General features: G+C 52.1%; 1 protein-coding gene across 1 annotated transcript; it reads left to right on the top strand.

Annotated features, from left to right (window-relative positions):
* The first annotated feature begins 15,840 nt into the window (after nucleotides 1–15,840).
* LOC146810014 (uncharacterized) lies at nucleotides 15,841–16,788 on the top strand. Its single transcript, XM_085614934.1, has one exon. It carries the CDS (start codon nucleotides 15,841–15,843, stop codon nucleotides 16,786–16,788), a length of 948 nt encoding a protein of 315 aa, XP_085471060.1.
* Nucleotides 16,789–24,224: the final 7,436 nt, after the last annotated feature.

The following is a 24,224-nucleotide window of genomic DNA, read 5'->3' as shown; positions in this document are numbered from 1 at the left end:
CTAAAGGCAGGCAACGCCGGCTGCACCATGTTAGGATCAATCCAGACACCAGCACTTCCAGTAGGAAGCCTTTTAGCCTCAGGCTGCAATACCAATGTCTCTTGCTGCACCATTGGCCCATAGGTGTCACCCTCTAAAACAGGCACTTCATCCGCACCGAGAGTACCTTCATCCACACTGAGAATATCTTCATCATCCGATGATTCCATGTGGAGAGAAAACTCACTGCCTGAATCTTCCCCTCCCTCCTCTCCCTCAGAGTCTCATAATCCTGCTCAGAGGAAGATTCAAGCAGCATACCAACAACCTGCTGAGCAGTCTTTCTTCGGCTAGCCATAATCCTTACTAATAAAGGTAACTTGTCAAACAAGTCAACAACAACAAACACTTTGAGAAATAAGTAATAGACAAAATGCGTCTATCAGAAAGACCTATATACTCCAAAACGATACCACTCACTTGCCAGAAGCAGCTAGACTCACCACCACCTGCTCTTCACAGACACAGTAAGGATCAACAATATCCCACTAAAAAAGAAAAAGAAAATTAAACATAAGAGAATGCAAAACACATCCCAAAGAATTTCATGCTCAAAACACTACCTATATTTGCTGCCATTATGACACCACTTGCAAAAATATTCATTCATGCATGACAATAATACTCATTTGGAGTAAATACAACAAAAAAGTTTTTTTACCAAAAAAATGCAATGACGCAAAACTGCAGAACAACCACTACCGAAACCGCAAACAGGAATCAAAACCTTTACACTAGAATAAAAAGGAAAAATAAAACATTACAATCACATATGCAAATAATGCACTAGTCCACATACTATCCACCAGCCAAGCTAAGGTGGTAGGTGGGCCTAAAAGAATAAGGCCAATCTGCCCCCACAGGGAGCATAAACAGGCCAAACATTCACCCTCATAAAGGGGGAGCGGCCTTTGCCCAAGAGGTCACTCCCCAACACCAACATTTAAAAAGCCTTGGTGTCTACTGGCTTCTGTCCCCCTAGGGGACAGATGGGCATGAAACATATGGCTGATCTGTCCCCAAAGGGGCAGAAACAACCACAATAATTACCCGATAAAAGGGAGCGACCCTTGCCCAAGGGGCCGCTCCCAACAACAAAAAAACAATCCCTGGTGGCCTAGTGGGCATACCATAAAATTGTTTGCGTCGATCTGCCCTTCCAAGGGGTCAGAAACGGGCCAAATAAATGCTCCCCAAAAGAATCCTGTTGTCTAATGGCTTCTGCCCCTGTGGGGGCGGATGGGCCTAGACTCACAAGGGGGCAGAAAGGGCCAAAATAAATGAGCCACAAAGGGGAGCGACCTTTGCCTAAAGGGCCGCTCCCCAAAAACATAATCTAATTTTTGGTGGCCTAGTGGACACAGGGGGCAGACCCCCCAAAACAAATTGCTTCCCTAAGGGGAGCAATCCTTGCCCAAGGGGCCGCTCTCCGACACACAAAAAAAATCCCTGGTGGCCTGGTGGGCACACACCTACTTATTTTAATTTTTTTTAAAAATAGATCTGCCCAGTGGGGGCACACACACATTTTTTTAATATAAAATAATAAAAATCTGCCTCCCAAAGGCAGACCCAACTACATAATAGCACCCCCAAGGGGAGCGACCCTTGCCCAAGGGGCCGCTCCCCGACACAATTTGGGCTTTAAAAAAAAATAATAATCCCTGGTGGCCCAGTGGGGGCACACACACCTTTTAAATTATAAAAATAATTAATGGATCTGCCTCCCAAAGGGGGGGGCAGACCCAACTACATACATATGACCCCTAAGGGGAGCGACCCTTGCCTAAGGGGCCGCTCCCCGACACAATTTGGCAAATAAAAAAAAAAAATAAAGCATTCTTGGTGAACGATCGCGCCCCAGCGCGATCGGGCAGCAGGAATGCTTTTTAAAAAGACATCGGAGGAAAGGAAAACCCTTTCCTTTCTTCCGATGCCTTTTTAAAAATACCCCTCACCCTCCATGGTGAAAAACTCACCTTTCTTTCCCAACGCGCTGGAAGAAAATGGCTTCCAGCGCGTCGGGTAAACAAAGGGAACCCTCAATGACGTGGCAGGGGGGGGGGAGGCAGGGGAAGCCCTTCCCCTTCCTTCCCCGGTAGAGACAGGGAGATCGGTGTCCCACGGGGAAGCGCCAGCGCTTCCCCTGTGGGTGGGTGTCACGACGGCCGGGAGCCGTCATGAGCACAACCCCACTGTGACTCATGACGGCTACTGGCCGTCGTGAGCACAGTAGGGGTTAACATGTTTCTGTCTTTCAAAGATGAACTTTTCAGTACTGTTCTACATACACTATTGCCAAATTGGAATCTCGCAAATCAGGCACAGCCATTTTTTACAAATATGAATCTGATTGTCGAGGCCAGATTATGTTTTCTATTCTATCATTAGGATGTAGAAAGTGCATAAGAATTTACAAAGGTGGGATCCTGACGCTGTAGCAAATGGTGTGTAGGTAAATGCCTATTTTTGATTGCAAGAACATGATGTTGACATCTGCTTAAAAGTAAGTGGAAGAGCCTCCTACCCTCGAATCTTAGCTAGTTGTTTGGTTTGGACCCATTGAAATAAAAGCATAGTTTGCTGTTTATCAGTGTTAGACAGTGTCAGATGCCTCTCACTGCTCTTCAGGACCTCCCCACTCTACAGGAATTCTAGAGGACACTCAAGACTCACTGTGTAATGTTTGGTAAATTTCTTGATCTTATCCTTGTCCACTTCATTAAAAACACATCACCAAATCATTGTCTCCTGTTGTAATTCTCACATATAACAGTGTGAATGTACTAGCATCTGAACTTTGCAATGTCAAAATCTAGGTACTTCTAGAAGCATGGGTATGTTGTATGTAAACAATGTTCAACTTAGGATCACTACAATGTCACAACAACACATAAATACAAGTGTTTGGGCTGACAACATCTGGAGTCCATTGTTCTAATCATGGGTTGACATTATGTCAGAAACATGGCAAATAAGACCTAACTTAGTTATTCTGTGCCAGCGATCACATAATCACTTGCAGTCTTCCATAACATGGAAGGAAGGGATACATCTGATCCTACACAATAGGCAACTACATCAAATACACAAATAAACAGCCACAGGTCAGTACACCAGTTTCTGACCACAGGTTCATTCCAATCCAGTGTTGCTTGTATTTGATGGAATGTCACTAACAAATGCCAGTAATGTGCCACAAGCTTTTTGGCCCACAATTAGGAGACACATCAACAGCTACATACAGTTCATCTACAATGAGGATTTAGCCAATGTGAAGGAAAACTAGCATGAATTAGGCCCAATACAGCATTGTATTGGATTACATGATGGCACACATATTGCATTAGGACCAACACACCACAAGGAATCAAGTCCAACGAAAGCCAGGTAACTTCCATTCTATCGCTGTGCATCTGTCTTGGTACTGGCTTCCTACCCGCAAACTCTGTGGCAGGCATTCCCAGGGCCAATCCATGTCCACTTTGCACGTCTGAACAGCATCACGTACTTGCTAATGTCACAACTCTGAAATTTCCAAATGAAGATTCCATGGTGAAGGAATCTAAAACAGATCAGCACAGAGAGAGATTAGCTAAGAAACCATACAAATAGCACATATCACATTGTCAAACTCCCAGACAATACAGTCCCAGATAACATTTACTGCTGAACAAAGCTACACTTACAAAACAAACAACTTTCCACAGATTTTGACAGACCCTCATATTCCTAGTATGCAGCATTAACATCCTCCGCACATTACTGCATGAGTTGCAATAATAGTCAAAGTCATCACATCTCACACCATATTTGCATGTAGGAGAAGTAGTTTGAGAGGCACCCCCCATGCCTATGGGTGGGGTGCCGTTAGTGGCATTTCGTGCGAGAGGCTGGGTCAGTTGGTTACATCTGGGCAAGGAGAGTGGGAGTGGTCGCCAGGAAATGTGAGAAGTTAGAGAAGGCTTCTAGTGCATCACCGAGGTGCGCAGTCGACTCCCCACAGAAAGTGATAAAAACAAGAGACACGAGGGAGAAGCCCTCTTTGTCCTCTTGCCTCGGGTGCCCAGCGGGTCACACCCTGAAGCAAGTTGCGCAGCTGGTGGCTCGCGATTGTCTACCCAAGTGAGGGGTCTCACGGCATAGCAGGGGGGTAGAGGAGCTCTGGTTATGGGCGGGAAGGAATCTTACGTGGGCTGCCTGGGAGCTCTAATGGCGTGCAGCCCAGGGAGAGGGGAAGTCTTAGCGGCGCGAGGCGCATGCCGTTTAAAGGCATAGATGATAGCAGCTCGCTCGTTTAGGATGAAAGCAGTTGCAGCGGCGATTAGTAAAAATCGAAAGGGCTTGAGAGTAAAAGGTAATGATGCTTGTTGGGGGAACTTGCAGAAGCGCTCGCAGCAAAATAGATGGGGGGCTCGGTAGCATTGAAGGCGAGATGCGCTCGCCGATTAGCATGGCGGTAACGGGAACAGCGGGTGACGGTCGTGCATAAATGTGAGCATGAAGGCGGGCCCCGGGGGAAGTGAAGGTCGCAGACCAGTCTTCCCCCGGGGAATTCGCGCAACGACCGGAAGGACATGGTGGGGGTGGGTTCAAAGGAAGGAGAGGGGCGGGAGTTGGGAGGGTATATAGGTGTCAGGAGAGGAGGATCCGGCCTCTTCCTGACACCTGAGCACCACCAGGAGGGAGAGAGAAAAGTTTGTTGTGAGGAAGTGTAGCGGTGGCCGATTTGTCGATCGGCTGATGGTCGGAGGATTCGCGAAATGGCCGGGCTGGGCTAGGGAGAGCGTCTCAGTTTGCGAGGCCCCCTATGAGAATATGCGGCGCGGCGGCTGGCTTGATCGTGGTAAGGTGACCGGGAGTCCGATTGGCCGGGCGCGGCGTTTGCGGCCGGGCGTGTCCTGCAGGCACAGGCCTGGAGTGTCGTGGCTGGGGGGGGTGCACATGCGAGGACTAGCTAGCTGCGGCCAGCACCGGCAACGTGGAAGTGGCAGGTAGGGGGGGGGGCATTCTGGCGTGCTCGTCGGCGGGGGTTGGGTAACGCTGCCTTCGCCTGCTGGGGGGGGGGGAGCTGGGAGACGGTGCGCGCATCTGCTGTGGGCCCCGTAGTGGCGGCGGGCAGGTTTTGAGGCCGGGACGGCGGGATCGGCTGCGCTGCCGCTTTTGTACAGGGTATCAGGGTTCGAGCCTCGAGGCCGCGCCCTCGTCTCACGATACTGGGCTTATCACTTAACCCCCCCATGCATGATGGTGTAGCATATATGCGGAGCTCGGTAAAGCGCTCCAATGCCTTCGGGCCGAGTTCGCGCGCAAGTTCGCATGCTGGGCTTCTGGGCAACTTAGTTCACTCCCCATTGCCTGAATGTGTAGTGTGACCAAGGATCGCTTAACCCCCCCTATGCATGTAGGTGTAATGTATATCGGAGCTCGGTAAAGCGCTCCAATGCCGTCGGGTCGAGTTCAAGTCGCATGCTGTGATTCTGGGCTAAGTATTTCACTCCCCATTGCCTGAATGTGTAATGTAAACCAGGAGCTATGTGAAGCGCTCCACTACCTTCGAGCAGAGTTCGCACTCGGCAAGGTGCAGGTATGGGCTCCTTAATTCTTGGATCTTCGCTGTTTAATTTGTGTATGGTGCACTGGGGGCCACCCGGGGGTTCGGCTGAGGAGGGGGGGGGGGGCAGGTGACGGGTTGTTGTCCGTGTCAGTCGTGCTGCGAGGGGGGGCTAGGACAGGGGTGAGGGACTGCCAGTGCGGCACGAGGCCCGGTGGTGCTTGGGCCCACCTGGTTGCGGCGACCCGGTGGGGGGGGGGGATCCGTGACCGGCGCATAAGGCCGGCAGATAGGGGGTGGGGCCAGCAGGGCGCACTACGGCTCTGTGACGCTGGCCAGAAGCAGTAGGGGGGTCCGCGGCGGCCTGCCCTCCTTCGAGGGATTCGCGCATTGAGCAACACAAACTTGTGAATCCTACCGAGTTCAGTGTATGTGCGGTGTGTTGGGTGTTATGGCTGGGGTTGGGGGTGCAGATGGAAGTCTGTGACGGTGCGACGGAAGTGGAGTTGGTGTGCTGGGTACAGTGCGAGTGGCGAGATGTTCGATGGCTTGGCGTTATACTGTGCGGCTTAGGTGTTCACGCCCTGGTTGGCACCAGGTGCGAGTGTCTAGGTCAGTGCAAGGAGCGACAGGCGTCTCCGACGGGGGGCCTTGAAGAAGGGGAGTGCCAGGGGCGGGGGTGGGGGAGTGCAGGTAACCAGTCCATTGTGTTATTTGTTTCAGGCGAGGGCGGCCTCAGACGGCGCAGGGGCAAGGAGCTCCGGGCTGGAAGGGGTGGTCCTGGACGGACGCTCAGGTAACTGACTGGGGGGGGGAGTTTTAAGTTGTTGGTGTCGCACGTTGCCGATACCGTGTTCACGCCCTGGTTGTCACCGGGTGCTCCATTTCTGTCGGGAGGCACTGGTATTTCCTTCAATAAGGTGGGACAATGCTGGGGGACCCAGGGCCCACATGACGCACAACTGGTCAGCGGGGGAGTTTGGTGGTGATACATGCCAGGAGGGGTACGTCGCCGATGGGGCCTTGGATTGGGGGTTGCCCGGGAAGGGGAGGGGGGGGGGGGAGTGCTGGTAACCAGTACATTTTGTTATATGTTGCAGGCGAGTGCGGCCTCAGACGGCGCAGGGGCAAAGTGCTCCGGTCTGGAAGAGAAGGTCCTGGACGGACGCTCAGGTAAAGGACTGGGGGGGTGTACGTCTTGATCGTGCTTTACCGATACCGTGTCCACGCCCTAGTTGTCACCGGGTGCTCAATCTCTTGGTTATGCAATGGTCTTTCCTTCAATGAGGTTGGGACGATGCTGGAGGCCTGGGGATCCCAGGGCCCACATGACGCACATCTGGTCAGCGGGGGAGTTCGGTGGTGATATATGCCAGGAGTGGTACGTCGCCAATGGGGCCTTGGAGTAGGGGTTTGCACTGGAGGGGGGGGTGGTGTGCAGGTAACCAGTCCATTCTGTTGTTTGTTTCAGGCGAGTGCTGCCTCAGACGGAGCAGGGGCAAGGAGCTCCGGGCTGGAAGTGGAGGTCCTGGACGGACGCTCAGGTAAAGGACCGGGGGGGTGTAAGTCTTGGTGTCGTACGTTGCCGATACCGTGTCCACGCCCTGGTTGTCACCGGGTGCTCATTTTTTCTACGTGTATGCACTGGTATGGTGTTGTACGTTGCCGATACCGTGTCCACGCCCTGGTTGTCACCGGGTGCTCTTTTTTCTACGTGTATGCAATGGTATTTCCTTCAATAAGGTTGGGACGATGCTGGAGGCCTGGGGAACCCAGGGCCAACATGACGCACTGCTGGTCAGCAGGGAGTTCGGTGGTGCTACATGCAAGGATTGGTGCGTCGCCAATGGGGCCTTGGAGTGGGGGATTGCCCTGGAGGGGGGGGGGGGGTGCAGGTAACCAGTCCATTTTTGTTGTTGTTTCAGGCGAGTGCTGCCACAGACGGAGCAGGGGGCAAGGAGTTCCAAGGGATGGCAGCTTCGGTCTGGAAGAGGAGGTCCTGGACGGACGCTCAGGTAAATGAATGGGGAAGTTAATGTATCAGAGTTGTACTTGGAAGCTTAGGTTTCACGCCCTGGTTGGCACCGGGTGCTCCTTCCTCGGTGCATGCCAGGGTAGTCCTTCATTAAGGTGGCAACGGGGGCAGCAAGGGAGTTCGGTGGTGATACATGCAGGGGCCTGGGGGGCCTCAGTATAGGGAGCGCGAGGGTCGCGAGGCGTGACGAGGGCAGTGTGCTGCAGGTAGGGACTTGCATGGGGGTGGGGGACTGGTAGAGGTAGTTTGTGGGCCACTTGATAAGATATTCACCTCGCGGCGTAGCAGTAAAGGCGGCTGCGGGGGTGCGCCGGTGGGGTAAGCGGAGGAGACGGAGAAGGCCTGGGCCGCTGCTTGAGGGAACCAGACGGGGTTGAGGGTTTTTTCGGGCACTGCACGTGGCGCTTGGGGATCGTCACGGGGTTTGTAGCTGGCAATTAGTTGGCAGCGGGGATTCTGGCTTGCAGGGAGCAGTTTAGGTAGGGGGGCCGGGACCTAGGTCTCCATGGTGAGGCTTGTGCCTACAATGGTGAAGGATCTCGCAGGACAAGGGTTTGGAGTTCAGTACACGCTGCCGGTGTCGTAAGGTGGTAAATGTCACACTCGTCTTTAAACATTGGGGAGAGGCGTTCCGGGTCGGGGGCGAGGAGCCAACACACGGTGGTCGTGTCGTAACGCTACTGACACTACGGCGATTTCGTCAAGGGCATCTGGGAGTATGGTAGTGCGGGACACAGCAGACGAGATGAAGTGGTACCGGTGGAGCAGCGGACGTGGGCGCAGTGGCTGTTGTGAGGGGGTGCGCAGGGGGGGGGGTTGAGGCACCAGTGCTTGGGGGTACGCCAATGGAGGCCTATGACTGGGGACTTAGGGTTGCCAAATGTCGAAGGTAGTTTTAACGGCGCTACAGGCTATTTCGGTTTCGTTCAATGACTGGGGCCGACGGGCAGTGGCTCCTTTAAGGAGCGGCACAAATCTTACGCCTGAGGGAGGGCACGGAGGTGTCATCTGGAAGACTGTTCGGGGGTGGGGGGGGAAATCGGAGGTGGGGGAGAGGGCAGTATGGGACGGGGTGTGGGGGCCTTTATAGGACACAGAAGGGTTTGGGCGGGGGTTTTGGAGAGATTGGGGATGGAAGGGACAGGGACATAATACTTACGGGACTAATCATTCTTTTTCTACTGCAGGTAGGGGGAGTGGCCTGGGATCCAGTGTGGTCGCATGGACAGGCGGACACTCTCCCGAACGTTGGGCAGCAACAGCGGCGAAATAGCGGGTGTACGGCTGTCCTCTGGCGGGAGAACGCAGTCATTTGGGATGTTTGATGATTGTGGGGGGAACGGTGGAATTGACTCAAGGTGAGCTTGGTGGCCAGTGGGTGTGACTGTACCATGCGATATGGGAACTGGCTCCACTACAAGCAAAGGCATTGGAGAGGAGGTTCTTCGGAACAGGGCAGGTCTGGTTTACTCAAAGAGGCTTGGCAAGGGATATGTTTCAATGACAAGGAACTTGGGAAGCGGGTTAGGGAGAAGCGCTACGCATTGCAATGAAGGGCTCTGGGGGACGTTTAGCATGCTTACAAGGAGTCAGGCTGCAGCGAATGAGGCTGTTTGGGGGACGCTGGTGGCCTGGTTGGGGAGGGTGGCGCTTTCATGGATGGGGAGGCTCCTGGACCTGTTTCTTGGTTACAAGGGTCGCTGGAGTAAGGGTGGATGGGCATCCACCGAGGGTGCATTGCAGAGGAGGCCCCTTTTGGGGGCGGTTAAACATGCTTTATAGCTAATAGCCCACAGGTAGGGGGTACTGTTTGGGGGACGGTTGGTTGGGATGGAGCACTTTTCAGGGCTGGATTGCCCTGGATACGCACATTGTTGGAAAAGTACGCTGGCTTTATGGGTGGATGGTAGGCCACCGATGGTGCCTTGCAGAGGATGGTTTTGAGGGCTGTCGGACATGCTTACGGGAGACAGGCCCGCAGGTAATGGGACTGTTGGAAGAGGCACAGGCGGTCTTGTTGGGGGCTGGGACGCTCTTCAGGGATGGGGGATTGGGCTGGAAGGTTACGGGATTTCAACGGATACTGGCGGTACGGGTGGATTGGCATCCACCGACAGGGCCTTGCCAAGAAGCGGACAGGGTTCGTGTGGGAAACGCTGCTTGTTGCCGCGGGACATAGTTCTCAGGGGTGGATGGTCATCCACCGGGTGCCTGGAGCGTTAGTGTGGCAACCTGGGGGGACCGGTGGTCCTACTTAGAATAGGTGCGCCTTTCGCAGTCTGGGGTGTCCCGGCGAGAGAGGAAGTTGTACGAGATGTAGGTTTTAGGGGATGGGGGGGTCATCCCCGGGGTGCCGCAAGGTAGACTGGATGGAGGCGAAAGGCGCACTAGAACTGGGGGTGGGGCAGGGAACCGCCCTCCGGGGGTTTCCCTGGTTGGCGGTACTTTGGAGGGGTGGGGAGTCACATACGGGCGGATCCACCCCTCGGGAGGGGAGAACGGTACACAGGTGACTGATAGCGGGCGCGGGAAGCAATGACCAATGAAGGAAATTACACTGAGGATGCTTGGAGGGCAAGTGATGGGGAGAGGAAGGAGGTCACCGAGTGAATGGGGGAAGAGTCTAACAGGTGAGATGGTTTTGAGAATGGATGAAAGGAGAATGAGTCGGTATGGGTTGGGGAAAGTATATTTATTGCATTTATGTACTGTCGAATAAAGTCTAAATGATTGCAACCATGTCCTAATAAAATGGCCTTTTACACTTCAAGTAACAGCGTGGAGTGTGGTTCTTGCGCGAGGCGGGCCCCGGGGGAAGTGAAGGTCGCAGACCAGTCTTCCCCCGGGGAATTCGCGCAACGACCGGAAGGACATGGTGGGGGTGGGTTCAAAGGAAGGAGAGGGGCGGGAGTTGGGAGGGTATATAGGTGTCAGGAGAGGAGGATCCGGCCTCTTCCTGACACCTGAGCACCACCGGGAGGGAGAGAGAAAAGTTTGTCCGCCCACCCACCCTACAGACATTAAGCGAAGGGTTGGGATAGATTTTGGGCTGAGCGTGCCAGTTTAGGGCAGGGTTGCAGAGTAGAGGCGTCACGGTACTTTGGAGGGGTGGGGAGTCACATACGGGCGGATCCACCCCTCGGGAGGGGAGAACGGTACACAGGTGACTGATAGCGGGCGCGGGAAGCAATGACCAATGAAGGAAATTACACTGAGGATGCTTGGAGGGCAAGTGATGGGGAGAGGAAGGAGGTCACCGAGTGAATGGGGGAAGAGTCTAACAGGTGAGATGGTTTTGAGAATGGATGAAAGGAGAATGAGTCGGTATGGGTTGGGGAAAGTATATTTATTGCATTTATGTACTGTCGAATAAAGTCTAAATGATTGCAACCATGTCCTAATAAAATGGCCTTTTACACTTCAAGTAACAGCGTGGAGTGTGGTTCTTGCGCGAAGGCGCGATGCGCTCGCCTATTAGCAAATAAAGAGATGGGGAGCGTGAACGGCGCGATGCGCCCGCTCTTCGGGGGAGAGAGGGAGGGTGCATAAATGTTAGCATGAAAGGCGGGATGCGCTCGCCTATTGGCAAATAAAGAGATGGGGAGAGTGAACGGCGCAATGCGCCCGCCCTTCGGGGGAGAGAGGTGGGCTCGCAGCGCTCAGCGCACAATATGGACTCGAACTTCAAAGGCGCGACACGCCTGAGCATTAATTAAGAGCAACCTCATGCAGATTGCAAAAATATGAGTGGGGAAGGCGCGACGCACCCGCTCGTGCTGGGAAAGGGTGGGGCTCGCAGCGCTAGCGGGTCACAGTGGCACCTTACACAAAAGGGAAAGGGAAAGGGATTCGGGCGTCAATCGCATCAGTAATTCCGAGGAGGTGCAAAGGCGGGAGGGATTAGAACATCAATCTCACCGGATGGAGTGCTGGGCATCAAGGCACAAGTTAAGTATCACGTAAGTGCAGCGGTAGAGGCTTGAGGCGCGTGCTGGTTAATTTAAAATGTAATGCCTTGGAGGGGGGCGGTAAAAGCTGGATTTGGCACGCATGGCTTGTGGGGTCGGAAGCGCAGCATGTAAGCATGACATCAGGGGGTGTTCGTTTAGTGAGTAGACAGAGCGCACCCAAGGAAGGGTGTAAAGTGGAGCATGGCAAGGATAGGCGGATGCTTGGGGAAGAGCATTTCAGCTAGTGAGTAGTCTGAGTATCCCGGGGTGGGAGGAGAGGCTCTTTAATGCACGAGAGGAGCACAAGAGGGGCACTGGGGTAGTGAGTATCCCTAGTGCCCGCCCAAGGGGAAAGACCAGCATGTGCATGCAAAGGGAGGGAAGCACGTAGTCCCAAGGCCCGGCAACAAGGGGTAGGGAAGGAGATATTGGCCAGCATGTAACTTTCCCTATCTTCATTTCTCTAGTCGGTACGATGCTGCCAAAGCCTGCACGGGGGGCAAGGAGGCCCCGGCGACAGCGGAGGAATTTCAATCCTTGTCAGCACTGTGGGAGGTTACGAAGAAAGGCGCATCGATTGGGCACTGAAGACGTTAACGCAGGGGACTGGAACAAGCTCGGAGCAGGAGGCCCCGTTAACTAAACGCACAAGGCGGATGCCCGAACGTTTTAAGGATGCGCAGCAGGAAAAGGTTAAACAGGTCATGGACTCGCAGAAGAGCACCTCAGGCGAGGTGGTGGCGGGGGGCCAGCCCCTGTTGTGCACAGACAATAATCAGGTTTCTGGCGCAGCTGCGCAGAAGGGTCAGGCGGACGTAGAGTTGCCAACAGTGGGTGGTCTTTCCCAGGCCGCGGCTCCTTCCACTATGCCAACACCGGTTGCGGTGCATACATACCAAACCAAGATAGCACAGGGGGCGGGGGTGGACGCCACGTCACTTACCGCGCAGGTGCCTGCGCCAGTAGTAGCGCATCAAGTTAGTGGGGTGGGTCCAGTCAGGAGGGGTGACACAAGCTCCCTTGTTAGTCTCTGCGACGTCACAAGGTCCAATCAATAATTTGGGTTCAGCAGGGATTGGGTCTACCACAATGGTGCCACCAATGCCCCCGGGAGTGGTGGTATCAGTGCAAGCTCCCCTGTCACAGAGCCCAGTGGCACCATCAGCAAGTGTTACATGGCATGTGGCGGCGGAAACCAGAGTAAAGATTTTCAGGGGAGAATTTGTATACGTATTTGATCTGATCAATGCGGGAGTGGTTCCAGGGAAGAGCAAAGCAGGCAAAGAGGGAGAATTTAAACAGAAGAAAGTTTGGGTGGAATGGTCAATAAAGAATTGGGTGACCGGTTTTGCTATTTACGCAGCAATTATGGTAGAGCGGTTGCCAACACTGGCGGCCCAATTAATAAGCTACAGATCATTGATTCATGGGGCAGCTTCTGAATTTCAGGCCACGGCCTGGCTGCAATACGACACCAAATTCAGACAGATGGAGGCAGTACGGCCGGAAGTGGCTTGGGATCAGCGGGAGATCAAAATATGGCATGCTGAATTCTATTCGGCTGCGCCAGTCAACAAGCCCTCTAATTCCTTTCAGGGGGACAAAGGAGCAGGTGATTAGAAGCAAGCGTGCTGGCAGTTCAACAGGAATGAATGCAATAGGGGAGCAGCATGCAAGTTCAGACATATATGTTCCTTCTGTGGAATGCAAGGTCACCCAGAGAATAAATGTTATAAAATGAGGGAAGCCTAAGGAACAGCGCGCCCCTGCCAGCGCACAGGGCAAGGGCCGCCCTGCCCAGTCATCATAGAGGCCTGCCCACTCCCATACGCCTGCATGTTTTGGCACACCTGCTCAGCAGATCCGAGAGGCGGCAAGAGGCTCATTTGTTGTATCAAGGGTTTTAAATTTGGCTTCCATATCCCGTTACTGCTCACCCCTCCGCAGTGCCCCCATGCAATCAGCGCTCAGTTTTGCACAACCTGGGGGTGGCCAGAGAGAAAATCATGAAAGAAGTAGCGTTAGTGAGGGTGGCTGGGCCGTTTCAGCAGTTACCAAGGCAGGATTTGGTGTGTTCACCACTGGGCCTGGTGCCAAAGAAGGAGGCGGGGAAGTATCGCCTCATCCATAATCTATCAAGTCCACCTGGGCTGTCAGTCAATGACAGGTTGGATCCGGAACTATGTGCAGTTCGGTATCCCACGTTTGATACTGCTATTCAGAAACTACAGAGATTAGGCGAGGGCGCCCTGATGGCCAAAGCAGATATCGAGGCTGTACTTCAACATCTGCCAGTACACCCAGGAGACACTAGGTTGCTAGGTTTTATGTTTGAGGGTAATTTGTTCGTGGACCTATGCATGCCAATGGGGTGTTCCATCGCATGTGCGTTGTTTGAAACTTTCAGTAGTTTCTTGGAATGGGCAGTGCGGGATCTGGTAGCAACACAAGATGTGGTGCATTACTTGGATGATTTCCTGTTTATGGGTCCACCCAGATCACTAGCTTGCGGGAAGGTCCTGCTGAGCCTCCAGAGGTTGGCAGAGGTATTGGGGGTACCCCTTGCGGGGGAGAAAACTGAAGGACCAACGAGTCGCTTAACCTTCCTGGGCATTGAGATAGACACTGTGGAGGGGGTATGCAGACTCCCCCAGGAGAAAGTAAAGGCCTTTGAAGCATCAATAGATGAGTGCGTAGTGTCACCTTGCACCAATTGCAGGTCTTGGTGGGACAGTTGAATTTTGCACTACGGGTGATACCAATGGGCAGGTCCTTTTCAAGAAATATCGCAAGGGCACTGTCAGACTTAAGGGCAAAACACCATCACACTAGGTTGTCCGAAGAAGTGAAGGGCGACTTGGGCACATGGAAAGAATTTCTAGTGCGGTTCAGTGGATCAATGATTTGGCAGCAACCAGCACAGGCGAGCGTAGATCTAAAGCTTTACACAGACACGGCTGGTAGTGTTGGTTTTGGGGCAGTCCTTGGCTCAAAGTGGTGTATGAAGCACTGGCCAGCGGAATGGGTCAAAGCGGGGTTGACGTGCAACATCATGTTCTTAAAACTATTCTCCATCATTGTGGCATTGCAGTTGTGGGGCACCTTGCTTGAAAATAAGCGCATCGTGCTTTGGTCTGACAGTATGTCTGTAGTGATGGCGGTGAACAGTCAAAGGGCAAAATGTCCGTGGGTGCTCCGTTTGCTTAAGGAATTAGTGCGGGGATGCTTCAGTCAGAATGTGTATTTTATAGGGGTGGGCGGAATTTGCGAAGTTGCCTTTTGCGAAATTCCGTGACACGGCAAAAAATCCCTGCGAACACGCGGGATTTCTAATGCTCGCGGGGATTTTAGGGGCGGGGCTTCTTTGCGAGTTCACATGCCTCTTGATAGGGTCAGAGACGCTGTACCGGAATTCCACCATTTTGCGCAATACCTCTACTCAAATGGAGTACTTTCTACTGGCTAATCAGTAAGTGCTACCTCGTTGGGTAAATGTATAGTGCTTTTCCTCCACTACAGATGCGTAAAGGGCCAGAAGAGTTGTCTCCACTCCAGTGACCATGTGTGTCTAACTTTGCCACCGCGCCGAAAGGCGCTGGGGTCCCTCGAGTGAGCTGTCCATCATAATGGGTAAAGGGCGGGAAGCCGTTGCATACCGCTAGTGAGTGTGGGGCGGGGTCAAACGGGCGGGCTTCTATGCGATTTCACATGCCTCCTGTTTATAAAAGGTCAGAGACCGATCAGAGCAGCAGATGAGGAGAAAGAACCTCCTGGTCACAGGAACTACACGGGGCTTGCGCTGGAGAAAGTCATGAATGCACAGACCTCTATCAAGCACCACAGCTGATTTTCAACGGTAGATATGGGGAGAAAGCACACCTGCCCAGCCTCGACCGAGCTCACAATTTTTTGGGCTAATTAATGTGTTACTGAATTTGAGCTTCAACTCGGGCACCTGCTTTATTTATATCTGTAAGTGCTTCCTGTTGAGGTTTAATTTTTGTGACAGGAGCATCGTGCCAGAATGAATCCTGCCCTGCATATTTATCCAGGAAGATGCCACCATTTTTTGCAATACCTCTACCCTCATGCCCCCGAATTCCGTTCCACCGCGGATCGCGGAAGTTTCGGCATTTTCGCGTTCCGCGCGGAACGGAATTTGCCACTCACCCCTATTATTTTACTGCCAAGCATGTCCCTGGGGTGGAAAACGCAGTAGCTGATGTCCTGCCTCGTTTTAAGTTGACAGAATTCAGAGCTCGATGGCCGCATGCGGACGATCAGATGACGTTCTTTCCGGAAAGCCTGTGGAAGCTTGGTGCCCCATTGCTCCTGACCTTATAGTGGCTTCTATTGCGCCCAAGACTAAGAGTATGTATGAGCGGACATGGCAGGTATACTTAGAAGTCTTTGAGGTGCAGGGAGTGTGGAGAAATTTACACCTTTTGCTTATTTTCATAGTTCGTCAGAGAGAGACTGGAAGGTCACTGTCGCTGGTTAGGAGGCAGCTGTCAGCAATTGCTTTCTTTGCAGGATTGGAAGGGGTGGCGGATCCGACTAAAGATCCTAGGGTCAGGCATGCAGTGAAAGGATGGGAGCGTCTGGCTCCAGGGGTGAAAGACAACAGGAGACCCATAGACGCCAGTAGGCTTGCAAGTATCTTGGGAGTGTTGCCGCAGGTTTGCATATCCCTTTATGAGACTCATCTGCTGAGATTGGCTTATTCTTTGGCATTCTTTGGTGCCTTCCGAATATCGGAACTTATTCCAGCCTCAAAGGCGAATAGAGAGGGGGGGATCAGCATGACAGATGTGTTACTAGCAGGTGACTTGCTCCAGGTTAGAGTGAGGAAGTCAAAGATAGACCCTTTAGGGAAAGGCGTTTGGGTCCAGCTAAGGGCGGTGAATGGGGCTTGTTATTGCCCAGTGGCATTGATGGGGAAGTTCATGCAGATCCGGCCTGCTAAGGGGGTTGGTAGGCTTTTATTGCATGCAGATGGAACACCGTTGACAAGATTTCAGTTCATGCGTATATGCAAGCGCTCCCTGGGGTTGCTGGGGGAGGAGACTGCCCATTTCACATCTCATTCATTCCGTATTGGGGCTGCTACGACAGCATCCACTTTAGGTCTGTCATCAGAAACTATCAAAAGGGTGGGCAGATGGCGGTCTTCTTGTTTTGAGCGGTATGTGAGACCACAACTAGTTTGAACGGCGACTGAGGGACAGCAGCGTCTTAACAGTGCCTTTTTTCTTTTTATTCTGTTGACTTTCATACAGCGGTTTCAAGGCATCGGAGGCAGGTGTGCTGGTGTGGAGATTCTTATATATGCAGAGCAGGGCAATTTTTCGGCAAGTCCGGAAAGGACAGAGCACAAAGGTTGAAGGGAATTGATCATCATTGGATAGGGAGTGGGGAGCAATAGTTGGGGGATCTCTCGGCCCATTTACAGGGAGCGCTTGATAAGGGCATGCCCATTCCAGACGTGCTGATGATTCATGCAGGAGGGAATAACATGATCCCGCCGGGCAGGAGGGGGGTGAAGGAGGCACTCTTCTCTACACTTTCAAGGGTAAGGAGCTACCTGCCGGGCACCACCATATTTTGGTCGGAAGTGATCCCACGTCAAGTATGGGGGGACAATGCGCCACCAATTGCGGTGAACAGTTCGGTAATGAAACTAAATCTGGAGGTGGCTAAGCTGTTGGCAAGTTTGCTGATACGCTCCATTAAGCACACCTTGATGCAGGCATCAAAATCGGAATTGTATTTGGCAGATGGGGTGCAGCTGTCCAACGCAGGGTTGGAATTGTTCTTCCAAACTATATTGGGGACCATAGCTTTAGAGCTGGAAGGTGTAGCGGCCTTTAGGGGAGGGCGAGAGCTCCAGTAGGATCCTCGTCCTGTGGCGGGGTCCCAGGCAAGAGAAATGGCGTGGACTCCTTTTTTGGCGGGGACTGTCTGATCCTGGAACAGGGAGGGCAGTCAATGGGGCTTCGGGCTGGTGGGAGAGGGGGCTGTCCAGCTGGTGGTCCTGGACTCTCCTGCCCTACCGGAGATGCCGGTCCTTGTAGGAAGCAACTGTTGTGAGAGCTGGGGTGCAGGAAAGGCACAACGCAGTGCCCTGGTGGCTGCATCTAGGGGATAGACAATGGGCAGTTACCTCAAATGGAAGCTATGGAGAGGGGTTGTGGCCTGCTGGTACAACATGCTTCAAGTGTGGCTCGGTAGATCCAGAATTGTAAATACAATTGTAACCTGTGAATCAAATGAATACTGGCAACCCTATGTTTATCAATGTGTGTTGGTTTGGTCTAATAAATTTAGTCTAATGTTGGCAGTGCATCAGCAAATAAAGATGGCGTTATCTGAGAATTAATAAAGACTACGCAGTGAAGACCAACCATTTGTATGGTGCTTTTGTGGTGGGAAAAGGGGCAAAAGATATAGGGCCAGATGTAGGTGGCTAAATACCGGTCGGTAACGCCGAAAATCATTAAATATCTGCGTTACTGACCGGTATTTAGCCATGTGCGATGTAGGGAATACCGAACGCCATCGCAAATAAGGAGTCGGTAAAAATAAGGGAAACCAGTTACCGATTCCTTATTTAGCATTTAGCAGACACCGAAACCCCTAAATACCAAATCGGTAAATAAGAAATCCTTAAATAATCACAAATGTGATGTACCAAAAATCAGTAATACCAAATTTTCGGTATTTAAGAGTCGCTAATTACCACTGACTCAAAGCAGGTGGTAATAAGGTGCACTGCATATAAACAGCCCCAAAATGCAACAGTGTGAACACAATAGCGGCCCTCTACGTGATAGCAAGGCGGCTACGTTTGCCAGCAGCAGGACTGAGGATCGGATCTGGAGACGGGAGGAGCACGTGTACAGACTCCGTGTTACACTGTTCCAAATGACTGAGGCTGAAATCCATGAGAGGTACAGGCTACACCCCCAAACCATCCTAGACCTGATACGGGACCTGCACCCAGTCCTTGAGCATCAGATACCAAGGGCGCATGCCATACCAACACATGTTCAGGTGCTTTGTAGCCTGCACCTACTTGCATCAGGAAGTTACCAGGGGGTGATAGCTGTGGAAGGTGGTGTGTCACAGAGTTGCCTGTCCCGTTTCTTCAACTCCTTCTTGGATGCCATGATGCAGAGAATGCATCACTACATATGCTTCCCCAGCACACAGGCGGAACTGCAGAAGACAAAGCGTGATTTCTACCAAAAGGCACAGTTCCCACATGTAATAGGGTGCATTAATGGGACCCACATACCAATCTGCCCACCTGCAGCTACAGAAAACATGTACCGGAACCGCAAATCTACGCATTCCATCAATGTGCAGGTGATATGCGATGCGGACAACATCATCACTGACATCGTGGCCAAATTTCCAGGGAGTACCCATGACTCCTACATATTCAGGAACAGTGGGATCAACACACATCTGGCTGGGGGTGAATTTGGAGAAGGATACCTGCTAGGTAAATCAAATGTGACACACCCTGATGTGTACCTTGGATGAATGTGTTGGTGACTCCTATTAATGGCATTTCCTTTCCCATTTAGGTGACAGTGCATATGCCGTGCGGGACTTTATCCTAACTCCATACCTCTACCCTTCCACCCCAAGTGAGAGAAGATACAATGTGGCACATAAAAGCACGCGCAACGTTGTGGTGCGCACCTTTGGTCTTCTAAAAAGCAGGTTCTGTTGCCTCCACAAGAGTGGAGGTTCACGTCAGTACCGCCCCATCATCTGCTGCAAAATAAAAGCAACATGTGCCATGCTGCATAACCTTGCCACAAAGAAAGGAACAGCAGTGGAACTAACTGACTCTGAGGACGAGGGTGAGGACTGTCCACAGCCAGAGCACAGCGCAGCAGGTGTGGCAGCAGCACCAGACGGGAGGCACAGACGGGCTGAGATAACACACAACTATTTCTGAGTAAGTAAGGAGACACCGCCAGTTACTGTAAGTGAGTGACGGTGTTTAATTATCATAGCACACCACCAGAACATGAAGGGCGTCACATGCCAGAACTACAATAAATGCAGTTTCCAAAACCAAAACAGGTTACACCACTCATTTCGGTAAACCATGTGATCACTGGCATTTCTTACTGCGCCCACGCGCTACACTGTTGCGTTCCTTGGGGACACTGTCCTCACTGCCAGTCTGTCCTGCGGCAGAGCTGTGCCATTCGCTCTGCCTCCTGGACTCTGTGATAAGTGGCGTGATGCTACTGCGGCTAGTAGCCTCTTCACTATCCACCCCATCACCTGTTGTGGCTACCTGGTTGGCCTGTAGCACTTCTAGTGCACTGGTCACTGTGACCAGCCCCCTTGCCACATCACAGCTGAAGTGGGCCATATCCTCCTGCATGGCCACCGAGCGCCTGCAGAGCAGAGAGGTGGCAGTGGAGAGGCTTTTCACCTCCTTGGTGTAGTTCTCAAGTTTCTGCCTCTCCCTGCGCCGTGCCAAACGGTCCTCATCCAATTTGCTGCACAGCAGCCTCACTGTCTCAGAGATGTCCCTCATGCCCTCAGCCACAGTATCGTTCATGGAACAGATGCCCTTCTCTATTCGCAGCATGTGCCCATTCATCTGTACCATCTGCCGCTGGACTGACCTTATGGCTTTGCCTTGCAGGCGCTGCACCTTTAGCATGTTCCCCTCAAGACCGGCGAACACACTCTCATCATCGCCTTGTGAAGCTGGACTGGCAGCCCTTGCCCTGCGGAGTCTGGCACGTGTGTGGGTGCGTTCTGTGGGGGACTGTGGGCCTGCACGGTTGGCATCCTCAGCCACCGTGGACTGTTGTCCTCCTATGCTATCCTCCTCGGACACCTCCATCTGCTGGAGGCTGGCCACTGCAGGCCTCATGGCTCTCGGTGCTGGTGGCGTTGATGGTGGAGGTGGTGATGGTGATGGTGGTGGTGGTGATGGTTATGGTGGTGGTGGTGGTGGTGGTGGTGATGGTGGTGATGGTGGTGGGGTGGTGTGGCCTGCGGGTGACAGGACCTCCTCCTCTTGTGTCCTCTCTGTCCTGGGTGCCTTTCCTTTGCTCCCCACCGCAGCCCTGCCGCGATGGCTTGCCTGTGAAGACAGAATGTACATTTGCTCACTTATCTGGCAGCATTTGTATAATAAATGTCATGCCTGCCAATCAAACTGACTGTCCTCTGCTTGCTAATTGCTGATGTGTGTCACATGCCTTTGGGTTCAGTTGACTGACTGTTCTGACATGTGTTACTTCTGACTACATCTCCCATAATGCATTGCTGGTTTTCAGTAAAACATGTACTGGAGTGGGATTCACAATGCCTCATTGGGGTTTGGGGTTAGGGAGTGGGGGGCACAGCAAGCAGTGCATGCATTTTACCTCGTTTGTTGCCAGCTCTGGCTGAGCTGTCTGCATCCCCAATCCCACTCACAATCTCCGACTGGAGGGTGGACTCGACCAGGAGATCCAGGGCAGTTGGTGCAGGTGCTGTGTTTCTCCCTCCTCCTGTGCGGTTGGCTTGCTTCTGCCTCTCTGCCAGCCTATCCTTAGCACGCTTCCTCAGATCATACCAGCGTTTTTTGAGTTCCTCAATGGAGCGCTGGGTTACTCCAATGGCATTTATTTTTTCTTGTATGACAAGCCAAATCTACCTTTTCTGGGATTCGGGCACGTGCAGAGACTGTTACCCTAAAAGTTTGTTGTGGTCCTCAATAAGGACCTCCAGCTCCCGCTCGTTGAATTTGTGCTTCCTCTTTCTTTCAGCTGCATCCTTCTCCCTCTCCTGGTTGTCCATAGTTGCTCAGTGTTGTCAGCAAATAGTTTGTTGAGTTGGTCCTGGCTTGTTTGCTGGGCTCCCTGACTCACAAACAGCTTCAGGATCAGTGCAGCTGAATGGGTGTGGCCACTTCCTGTTTGGGAGGTAATGAGGATGCACAGGATTGGCTGATTCGACAATTACCGATTTTTTAAATTACCGAATCGCTAATTACCGATTCGGTATTAAGGAATCGGTGTTACCGATTAAGTAATGGGGAATCGGTATTTATTTTTACCGATTCTTTCCGAATCGCTAATTTTTACCGCTTATTACCGATTCGGTAATTTTTACCGAATTTTTACGTACATCTGTAATACCGAGTCCTTAATAGCGATTCGGTAAAAATCGCTATTAAGTACTCGGTATTTCAGGATTACCTACATCTGGCCCTCAGAGATAAATAGTGCGTTATTTGCCTGCTATCAGATAAGATCTTGACGCAAGTCCATTCCTTCCTCTTCACCACTATTATCATCGTCATTTGGCACCTCAGGTTCCTCACCTGGTGGCTCTTTGTTGCCTGCATCCTCTCCGATGTAAGGGATGTTCTGACGCTGGGCAATGTTGTGGCTCATGCAGCAGGCCACGGTGATCTTACATACCTTCCCAGGTGAGTAGAGAAGGGCTCCCCCAGTCTTGTCCAGACATCTGAATCTGGGTTTTAGGAGCCCAAAAGCCCGCTCCACTGGCCGCTGCATTCTGCCATGGGTCTCATCGAAGTGGGCTTCCCCTGGAGTTGTAGGATTCCTCAGCGGTGATATGTTGAGTCTTCTAGAAGGAAGATTGATGGAAGTGCAACAATGAGTTACACACTTTCATATTAGACTACCTGACATTACCCACACAAAGTTAGGGCAGATCACGCTTACCTACAAGGTATTCCGCAGTATCAAGGAATCATGTGCAGATCCTGGGAACCGGGCACATACGCTTGAGATGTACAAATCCGGTAAGTAGACCTGTTGATAGAATGGAAGTGTTTCCTATTGCAGTACACTTGTTCCCAGATACCAGACTTGTGGTGGTACTAATGCAATATGGGTGCCATCAAGGGATCCAATCACATGTGGGATGTGACCAAAAGCTTAGAAATCCGCCTTCACATTGGCTAAATCCTGACATCTGGGGAACTGGATGTAGCTGTACACGTGTCTCAACAGTGCTGCTAGCGCCTCTTGCCGTAACCGACTGAACATAGGTTGTGACATTCCACCTGAAAGAGCCATAGTGAATTGAAACAAGCCTGTGTCCAAAAAATGCAATACAGACATGATTTTCAAAAGTTGTGGGATTCATGTAGGATAAGTGATGCGAGGTATGTGGTCGGACTCTTATCTTATCTTATCTTATGCTGTATTTATAGAGCGCACTGACACCAAAGGTTTCCTGGCGCTATGATTGAGATTGGAGGTGGGAATCATAGTTTACATGAGTTTTGAGAAGAGCCATGTTTTTAGGCTCTTTCGGAAGCTTAGTAGGGTACCAGAAGTTTTTATGTGAAGAGGGAGGGAGTTCCATAATTTGGGTGCCAAGTAGCTGAATCTACAGCCGCCCAGTTTTTTTAGTTTGGCCGTCGGCGTGGTGAGAAGATGAAGATGGGCAGAACGGAGGTTACGAACCGGACGATGAGGGTTCAGAAGGGATTCTAAAAAGGCAGGGCCCTTGGACTGCCGGGCCTTGTATACCAGGCAGCCAATTTTAAAAGCAGCTCGCTGTTCGATAGGCAACCAGTGCAGCTTGGCCAGGAGAGGCCTGGCGGATTGCCATTTGGGAGTTTTGCAGATAAGTCTAGCTGCCTGGTTCTGCACCAGCTGGAGGCGATGGAGGAGGGACTTGGGTAGCCCCCAGTAGATTGAATTAGAAAAATCCAGGCGGGAGAGGACGAGGGAGATGACAATTTGCACCAGGGATTCGTGGGAGAATAAATGGGAAATCTTGCGAATTTTGCGTAGCTGAAACATGCTGGCAGAAATGCTGGTACCAACATGAGTTTTAAGAGAGAGATCAGTGTCGATGGTAACGCCCAAGCTTTTTACCGAATTCGAAGGTTTAGGTGGAATGCCAAGCTCCTTAGGCCAGAAGTGAGGGCCCCAGTATAGAGGGCTGGTACCAGGCAGGAGGAGTTCCGTCTTCTCAGGGTTTAATTTGAGCTGGTTGGAGATCATCCATTGTTGGATATGCAGCATTGCTCCCTGAAAGTTAGGTACAGCATCCTGGGAATCTAATGGAAAAATGATTTGCATGTCGTCAGCATAATTGAGGACGGTGCAATTCCAAGAGCTCAGTGAATGGATAAGTGGGCGCAGATATAAATTAAACAATAATGGAGACAGAGAGGAGCCCTGAGGGACTCCACAGGTGGTAGGGACCTGGGTGGCGGTAAAGGGGCCTAGATGGACTGTTTGAGCTCGGCCCGAGAGGAAGGACTTGATCCATTCCCAGGCGGGTCCCTTGATGCCTGCCTGTCCGACACGGTGGAGAAGGATGTCATGATCCACCGTGTCGAAGGCGGCCGAGAGGTCCAAAAGGACCAACGCCTGAGGGGACCCTCTATCGGCATTCTCCCGAAGGGTGTCCAAAACTTTTAGAATGACTGCTTCGGTTGAATGCGCCGGTCTGAAGCCTGCCTGGTTAGGTACCAAGAACCCGGAGCTCTCGACAAATGCCGAGAGGCAGGTGGTGACGTAGGCCTCGAGAAGTTTAGAGATGTAAGGCAGAAGAGAAATGGGCCTATAGTTGGCAGGATTGGCGGGGTCGGCTCCTGTCTTCTTTAAGAGGGGGACCAATATGGCTTCCT

The sequence above is a fragment of the Triturus cristatus genome, chromosome 7 (genome assembly GCF_964204655.1).
Source record: "Triturus cristatus chromosome 7, aTriCri1.1, whole genome shotgun sequence".
In the NCBI taxonomy this organism is placed as follows: domain Eukaryota; kingdom Metazoa; phylum Chordata; class Amphibia; order Caudata; family Salamandridae; genus Triturus; species Triturus cristatus.
Note: the sequence above shows the minus strand (reverse complement) of the source record. Positions and strands in the feature narration are given on the sequence as shown.